This window comes from Pteropus vampyrus, unplaced genomic scaffold, assembly GCF_000151845.1.
Source record: "Pteropus vampyrus isolate Shadow unplaced genomic scaffold, Pvam_2.0 Scaffold50, whole genome shotgun sequence".
In the NCBI taxonomy this organism is placed as follows: domain Eukaryota; kingdom Metazoa; phylum Chordata; class Mammalia; order Chiroptera; family Pteropodidae; genus Pteropus; species Pteropus vampyrus.
In genome coordinates, this window is record NW_011888831.1 from 10,652,906 (window position 1) to 10,661,612 (window position 8,707).

At 48.3% G+C, this 8,707-nt stretch overlaps 1 protein-coding gene across 1 annotated transcript; it reads right to left on the bottom strand.

Annotated features, from left to right (window-relative positions):
• Positions 1 to 2,001: 2,001 nt before the first annotated feature.
• On the bottom strand, positions 2,002 to 4,974 carry CCL1 (C-C motif chemokine ligand 1). The gene is made up of 3 exons (XM_011360047.2): positions 4,844 to 4,974; positions 3,529 to 3,643; positions 2,002 to 2,386 (listed from the first exon to the last, which is right to left on the bottom strand). The coding sequence occupies exons 1-3, from the start codon at positions 4,917 to 4,919 to the stop codon at positions 2,296 to 2,298; spliced, it is 282 nt and encodes a 93-aa protein (XP_011358349.1). The 5' UTR covers positions 4,920 to 4,974; the 3' UTR covers positions 2,002 to 2,295.
• Between the last annotated feature and the right edge of the window lie 3,733 nt (positions 4,975 to 8,707).

Sequence of the window (8,707 nt, forward strand, 5' to 3'; positions counted from 1 at the left end):
ACTCTTCCAGCCGCACTAGGACCAAGCCAGAATATGAGAAATGACGATTCTCCTCCAGCCTTCTCGTCTATAACCTGGACTAATTTTATTGTAATTTTCAGATAAGGTGCTTTCTGTTTTGTGATGCAAAATATATTATGTCTTAAGAAATATTTAATATTACTTGAATTGTTGCTGGTTTGGTTATTTTGAATATCGGTGATTTTTTTTTTTTTTTTAAGCAGGATCTTGAGCCAGTCGATTCTTGTCACGAGCCCCAGTCGATTCCTGTCATGAGCCCCAGTTCCTTCTCCTGTAAGCTACAGGCAGGGTCTCTCTTCTGCTTAACTCCTCTGTAAGAATCATAGGGATGAAGGGCTACTGCATGTAGGGAGGAGAGTACCTTGTGAATGTCAGGGGTTGTTAACTAAGTACGTTATTATGGAAAGATGAATGCAATCTTAGGACTGCTGACTTTTTGCAGAGAATACATTTTGTTTAAAATCTCCAACAGTGGTGTTTTCTTTGAGGGAAACTCCCAATCAGTAGGGGGTGCTCCGAGGTGCAGGTAGATGACATAGGGCACTAGAGGATTGTAACCCATAGAGTGAGGCCTCGGCTATGGCTCGCCTGGGCTCATCTGAGTATTAGGGAGGGTCTGGCTGACCTGGGTCCAGGATATTCTAGAACAGTGGATCTAGTCCCAGCATCAGATTCTCCCTGCCCCCATGTCTCCCACTCTGAGCAGTTCTCCATCCTGGAGTAATACGCATTGCATGCACCTGATCCCCAGGGGAAAGCCAGATGACTCAGTCCTAGTTAGCATCAGACTGGACAGAGAAGATGGGACAACATCAACCTTGGAGGATGTAGCATGGTCGTAGCTCTACCTTCAAGAGGAGGAGCAGGATGGAAAAGAGGGGAGAGGGCTTGGAAGGAATATTTCCACACGGTCAGAGTTTAGTTCCAGAATGGAAATGTTAGAGATGTTTAGAAAGGAAGGGTGTGGTGTGGTTATAGAGGAATTGCAATGTCAAGGTGAGGAGTAAGAAGTTAATCCTGAAGGCAGGAGAAAGATGCCTAAGGCAGGGGGATACCAGGAAGAGTAGCCTGTGGCTGTGGGCAGGACAGAGTTGGCAGGAGAGAACTGAGAGCAGACTACTATAAGGGTCCAGGCAAGAGGAAGTAAAGTGAATCAGGGCAGTCATGGGGTCAGAAGCGGGGAGGCAGTTTAAGAAGAATGGGTCAAATGTGTGACATGTTGAATGCTGGAGAAAGAGGGAGAAATTCGGAGAGACAGGACATGAAACCTTCTCCACTATGGCCACCAAGCTGGCCTTGAGGTGTCAATTCTGAGACCCAAAATTTATCGCCCTCCCTTGCTCTTCTCCCAAGAGTCCAGCATTGTAGAAGTTGGAGCCTGTGATTGTCTCTTTTTCTATGTCCACCCAGTAGTCTCCTGAGACTGCCTCCCTCCTCCAGATGAGCTGGCATCTCTATCAGTCCCAGACCTACCCATGCTGGGTACTCACCAGGACCTTCCCCAAAGAGAAGGCCCTGCTAACCCACTCTGCAGGGTCTCTCTAGTGCCATGCCGTGTCAGGCAATTACTTGGCAACGTGGGACACGGAAAAGAGTTCTGGCCCAAGAGGCAGGATCTGACCTCGACTTGCCTGTCAGGCCTGTCTATGTCCCTCTCCAGCCCTCAGTCACCTCATCTATAAAATAAGACTAGCAACATCTTACAGGCAGGTGACTTCGCAAGATCTTCTCCAGCTCCTGTGACTTTTGCATAACATCAACCACCAAACCCTTTGGTCAGGGAGGAAGGGTGTCCTGCCACCAAATGCGGACCCAGCCCTGGGTACCAGCTTGCTGCTACACTCTTCCACACTTGGAATAAGAAACGCTGCATCACAGCCTGAGTCAATGCTTACCTCTCCCCACCCCAGACAAAGACAGTCATCTGAAAGGAGTGAGTAGTTTATTGGATTTTATTGACAAGAAGTCAGTTCTCGGGACATCAGTTCCAACATGTCTCCCCATCCCCTCCTCCAGCCCCTGGCCCCAGCTCCTCAATGCCAATCAAGTTTGCACCCTGAAATCCCTGTGGGGAGGAACATGGAGGCAAGAATGGAAGATTTTATAATATAAAGATATAAAGTGAGACGACATAGCTTATCAGGACCCGCCAGACCCTTCGTGACCCAGCAAAGTTGGTATGGAAGGATTGGTGTAGCATTGGAGGCTGTGGAGTGGGTAAAGCCACATGGTCTCCAGAGTCTAGCGTGGAAAGGATTTCGATCACATTTTCGTTTACGGGCAGGATTTTATCTTTTGTAAACTACTCTTAATCCATCGGTCTGTCTTCAAGGCACAGCTCTCTCTGCCTCCTTTCATCTTCAGTCTGTGGGCAGGGAACAAAGAAGGCACTGAGTCACCCCTTGGGAGCCACACACAAGTCCCATCTCCCTCTAGTTGCTACTGGGTATCCCTGAGATGCTCTCTCTGTGGTCGCCCTGTGGCTTGCACACCAGGAGGAACGCCCAAGCTTCAGGGGGACTTTAATAAATTATGTTTCCTGGACCTCTTTCCCTGAGATTATGATTTGGTATATATATCAAAGTAGAGCTGAAGGCTGAAACATTGAGGATTAGCTAGCATGGAAAATTCCCCTCCTAGAATATCTTGGGGGAGCTCCTCTGCTCTATCTTTTCATGTATCTGTGTACATCTGGGACTCTCATCTTTTGGATGTGTGTGTGTGTGTGTGTGTGTGTGTGTGTGCGTGCGTGCGTGCGTGTGTGTGTGTGTGTGTGTGTGTGTGTGTCTTTTCTAATCTGCCCACGTCCTCAACTTGGCTATTGTCCAAACTTTGGACCATTTCTGCCTTTATTATATAGATGATCTTAGACAATTTTCTCTACCACCCTAAATCTCAGTTTTCATGATAATGCAAATGTGTGCCCACAAGATAGTTAGCCAAGACAATATACGTGAATGTGCCTTATAGATGCTGAGTGGCAAGTGTAAGCTACCTCAGTCAAGCTTCATAATTACTCTGTGATGCAGCTGCCATATTTACTCCACTTCACAGATAAGGAGCGCAAAGGAGTACCTGCATAATGCAGTGCAGAAGGCTTACCTGCCTAAGGTCACCCAAGACTGTAGGTTGGCAAATCTGGAGGCAAGAACTAATCATGACCCCTTCACTCTTTTCACTACGCAGTAAAGCCTAGAACTTTTAAGCAATTTCTTCCTCTGGGTATAAAATATTGGGATACAATTCTTGGCGCCTTGGAGCTCCAAGAAACACAAGCCACTGCAGGAACACAGGTGCATCCCTTCTGGCACCTGCTAGGCAGTGCGGAGCTCCCCCTAGTGCCCACACTCGGCTCTGCAGCCAGGTTTTGGTGGCTGCTCTGGCAGGGTTCAGAAACCTTAATCTGGTGGGACATTGCCATCTAGCGTCTCCTATTCTAATTTTAGGTGAGCAGGTTTCTGTTCTCTACAGGAGGAAGTCAGGGATTAAACAGGGAACGACACTCACATTAGACCATTAGGGTTGGAGCAGGAGGAACTGGAGTTTCTGTAACACTGAATTCTATTCAATGAAATCATTTTCTTCACAAATGTGAAGCAGCAAGTGGAGGACGACACATGCACTAGAAGAGAAGCACGAAAATAGTTTGCATTCATTTCTCAAACTGGACTTCGTTCCTTTTTCAGGATGGTTTTAAAAACAACAACCACCACCACCAACAAAACCCTTCCTGGTGAGGTCCAGGCTTTGGGACCACATGCAGAGGGCCCTGGTGCAGCACTGTCTTATCAGCCACCTAGTTCTGTGTTTAGGCAGAGTCCGGACACAAGTTCAGATCATAGCTCCCCACAAACCAGCTGGTGGCTTTGATCGAGATGAACCCGCACCCAGCCCCCAGACTTCTCATCTGTAAAATAAGACTTTTTAGACTGATTTCTAATGGCTCTTCCAGTTCTGACATCCCACCACTAGTGCGTGGTTCTGCCCCAATATTGGAGTTCAAGGGCTCTTGATCCTGTCCCCAGGGGCGTGGTGAGCCTGGTGCATGCAGGACAACTACGGTTCAAAAAACTGGGGCAGGATTAGAAACTGTTCAAGGAGAGTAAGCTCATAAAATGACAAGGAGAGTGCTTCCAGGAACCAGCCAGCTTTCCTGTTCACTCTCTAGAATGCCCTCCTCTCCTAGTCCTCAGCTCTGTCCTGATCTCCAACCCTCACTGTGCCATCTGTACACCCCTCCCACACTACACGCTCCAAAAACTTGCATTCCGATCCTGGCTCCTTCCTCCTGGTTTGACTGTTTACGCATCCCCTTTCATGTGTTTAGTATTAGGTCAGCATTCTCTCAACAGCCTTAGAAGGTAGGCGTTATCAATCCACTTTACTGATGGAGAAACCCAAGTTTGAGAGGTAAAGTAATTTGCCTAACGTTAGCCAACTGTTATAGTCCCAGGTCCTGACTTCAGACTCTGTTAATTATCTGTTACACCGTGGAAGCAAGACCCAGTTCTACCTCTGGACCTCAGGCCCCCCAGCTTGGTCTAATAACCTCACAGTTTCCCTCCATCAGTCTGCAGAGTCTGGATGAGACAGGGCCTCCTTTTGCTGAAGGTAGTGACTCAGATGTCGGTTTGCCCAGACTCACGGTTCTCCTACTGATCCTCTGCCCACAACCCATCTAAGTCCTCTATTCCTCCTCTTCAGGAAGAATTCTTCCTGGAGCAGAGGGGATGAAGGCAGTGAGTTCAGAGTAAGCCCTGGCCCCAACCCCAGAGCTTCTTCCCTCCCCAAGGAGAAGCAAAGTGTCCCCAACTCCACTTACTGCTCATGCCGTCCACATCCTGCAGCCACATTCTTGCCGCCAGCAGGCAGAACAGGGCCACGGTGATGAGCTTCATCGTAGACTTTCTGGCTCAGGCTTCTCTGGAGTGGTCTCGATGAATCTGGTGAAGCTAAGAGCTCTCCCCTGGCCCATCCTGCAATGCCCAGGGCTTATATATTTGAAAGAAGCTTGGGAGGGGTTTTCCAGGTCCTGGTGCAGAGGTGGGGAAGTCACCAGAAGAGATGGGTTACTCAAGTCTAATGACCACATGGAAAATGCCTCTTCTCACCTCTCTGGGTGGTGTGCAGGTGTAGGGAAACTTCCTCAAGTGCAGGAGAAAATAAGATTCTTGAAAAAATGAGTAGGAGCTGTCCCTCTGAGAAGTGCAGAAAAGTGAGTGAGAGGAAGTGGCCTGTTTGTGGCTTCTCTGATCCCACATCTTTCCATCCAGGGATGTAGCCACTGTCCCCAGAGCACGGCAGAGCTGAAAAGCTCTGGACCAGGACTGAGACACACTTGTCTTTGAATCTCAGTTATGCAAATTAGCAGTCGCATAAACTCGCCCAAGTCACATATCCACTGCAAGATGGAAATAGCGCCTCACACATATGCAATAAGAACTAAATAAGATCTCCTATGCCTGGCTCAGATATTTCCTATTTCAATTTTTTCAATCACTCAACACTTTCCAATGGCTTGCTATTTTCTAGGCCCTTAGTTAGCCCCAGGGAAGAAAATTAAATGCGGTGACTGACCTCCAGCCACTGTTCTTTGACTCACTGATAAAACGTAAAAGCCATCCAGTTTAAGGGACAGCAGTAGGTGTGCGCCATGTGGAAGGCACAGGGGAAGACTGGGAGCTTCCCCAAGGCATCAGAGAGGCCTCCCAGGGGAATGTTCCTCAAGCAGAGCCTCCTGAAGAGGGCTGAATGGAAAGGGGTACGCCAGCAGAGGAAGGGGCTTGTGTGCAGGCAGTGAGGCATGAAGGAGCACATTCATTCAGAGGTGCCAGACAGAGCTGGAGTGTGGGGTGTAAGGAGAGTGACAAAAGCGAGGAAATGGCTGGAGAGAGATACGACTGTACAGCTACGGAATGGCCAGGTCGTGAAGCCATTGCGTGCAGTGCTTGCAATAAGTAGCACATAGTAGGTGCTCAAGAAAAAGTAGCTTGGCCAAATCTGTGTATTAAAATCATGAGGCCAACATGTATTATATAACCATAGAAGGTTAGCTAGGATGATCTATTTTGATTGTACTCTCTAGCTCACAAACCTGCAATGGCTTCCCATTGCCAAGTGGATGTAGTCAAAGCTGCTCATGTGGACACTCATGGCTTCTCATGTTACATCTCCATGAATTCCTGCACATTTGGATATTTGCAATTCCCTGCACATGCCACATGTTTTCCTATTTCTTATATTTTCTTCATATTACAGGTGGGAAAAAAGGAGTCTCAGAAAAAAGAAACTGAGTTCCTGAGGCCATATTAAAAATTTATTGCAGAGATGGGACTATGGACACTCAGGTCATCTGACTATCTGACCTCCACGTCCCTCAGTTTCCATTCATCTCACCAGCTGCTGCCTGACACCCAAAAGGTACTTAAAGTAGTAGAAATGACTAACCCACCGTCGTCACTCTCCTAATCTCTTTGTCCTTGCAGATTGATACTCTTTTATTTCTTTATTGTCATTTTAGTGGGGTCTCAAGGGAGAAAAGAGATAAAAGTATATGGTCAATCTACTGATGGTAACCATAGGTCTTTTTGACTCACTTGGGACACCGAAAGGGGAGATGTGGCCACGCAGGACATTCTTCACTTTTTCCCTCCCCTTGTGGATACAGTCTGGCCCACTCAAGAAGAGGCCAGGGCTACCCCTCCAGGAACTCGCTTCCCCTCCTCCTCTCACTGTGGTCACTGTGAACCCAGGACTGGAAAAGGGGGAACGGAAAGATGAGTCATGCTTTCCCCTTCTCAGCGCCCTCAGCACCAGGAAGGAACTGGCCGGAGTCTCCTATCGCGCAGGAAGCTAGTGCTCGCCAGCCCCGACCTTGTCCTCTAATCTAGGCCCTGGCAAGAAGGTGAGGGGCAGAGTAATAACTCACCCAAATATGAGCAACGTGAACGAGATGGGTCAGAATGGTACAGGATAGACTGACAGGCAGTAAATTCTCTCCGCACAAACATGAAGCCAGTTACTCATATGAAGAAACCTCCATTAGAGGTTTGAAAACCAGGAAGTGCCTGTAGAAAGTTGTTTTTTATTAGTCATCTTTTATGAAATAGGTATCCATCTCTGGACCAGGTTCCACCGCCTCCTGCAAACACAAGTCCAATCCACAGCCAGGCCCCCAACATATAAACACTTTGGGATTCAAAACCCATTCTCATGTTTTCCAGTGGCCAGTGAGGAGGTGGGATTCTTCAGTGGAAAGAATATGAAAATCTGGATGCAGAGTCTTTGCGCTCTGCTGCTGATTTTCTCTGTACCTTGGGCAGGTCGATGTCTCTCTCCGGCCTTCGGTTTCTTCACCTAAAATGTGGGAAAGTTGGCCTAAATCAGCGACTTTGCCCCAGAAAATGGCATTCACATCAGGACGATTTGGGAAGCTTTTATTGAAAACTATGTGCTTGAGCCCCGCTCTGGAACTTCACATTCTGAGTCCAGGGCGGTTGGAGGATCTTGGAAAGCCTCTCCAGATAGTATAATCCTACCACTTCGCTCTATCAAAAGCCCCTAGCCTGGATGGCCACTGAGACCCTCTCCAGTTTGGCATCAATGTCTCTCTGGCTCTCCAAATGTGGGCAGACCCCTGCCCGCTAGCCAAACCCCAAACAGCCCCATTGTTCATGCCCAGTGGAACTGGCTTTTTGGATCAGGCCTGCTATGCTGAGGAGCCTTCTGGGGAAGTCACCCTTCCCTTCCTGTGAGTATCAAGGGCAATAAAGCTTAATAGGGTTGATCCCAGCCCCTGAGGCACTTAGATCCCACCCACCCTGGAAGCCAGGGGCCACATTTAAAATGCCTCCAGCTGAAACTTAGAAAGCACCAGGAAGTCAGAAGCTCAAAAAAGCCTGGTAGACAGGATAGGGCCTTGGATTCAGAATGTTTTGTGGACTCGGTTTTGTGATTCTTGGGATATTTGACCCTGAGTCAAAACTATCCACCTTACCAAGTCCTCAAGTGTATTCAGCAGTCAGCACAGTTCAGGTGGGCACCATATACAGCCTGGCATCCTTCTCCCCTCCCGGCCCCAATTCCACAGAGCAGAAAAAGCCCCTAGGAAGAACTGGGGTGGGCCGGTTCTTAACAGATGAGGAGCAGGAGGCCCAGAAAGGAAAAGTTTTTACATGGGGACCCAGTGACAGAGCCCTGAAGACAGCACCACCTCCTAGCCCCCAAGTTAGGCTCTTCCTCTGTGATTTTCTGGCTTGTGTTCATGTCCAGAGAGCTGTGCTCTGGCCCGAGAGAGAAAGGAAGCATGGTCAGGCCCATAGGATGCTGGAAAGCCCTGCAGGATTCCCATGGCCAATCCGGGGATTCGGGCATGGTGTCAATTTTGCAGAAAATGGTTAAAAACAAACGAACAAACAAACAAACAAACAAAACCCCAGCATTTCTACCTTTCAGAAGAAAGTTGCAGGGGCAGGAAGTGGCAGCAATTTAACTCCAAAATATGCCCACCAACACCCAACAAGGCCACCATGATTCAAACGGCATGCCTACAGGCTATTGGGAAGGTCCCCTGAGGAACCCTTCTCTCCCCGGGAAGGCAGATGGACAACCTGGGACTCACCACAACCCGTAACCCATTTTGTAGTACATTCTGTACCCATAGCTCTAGGAACTCAGGTTGGCCTGG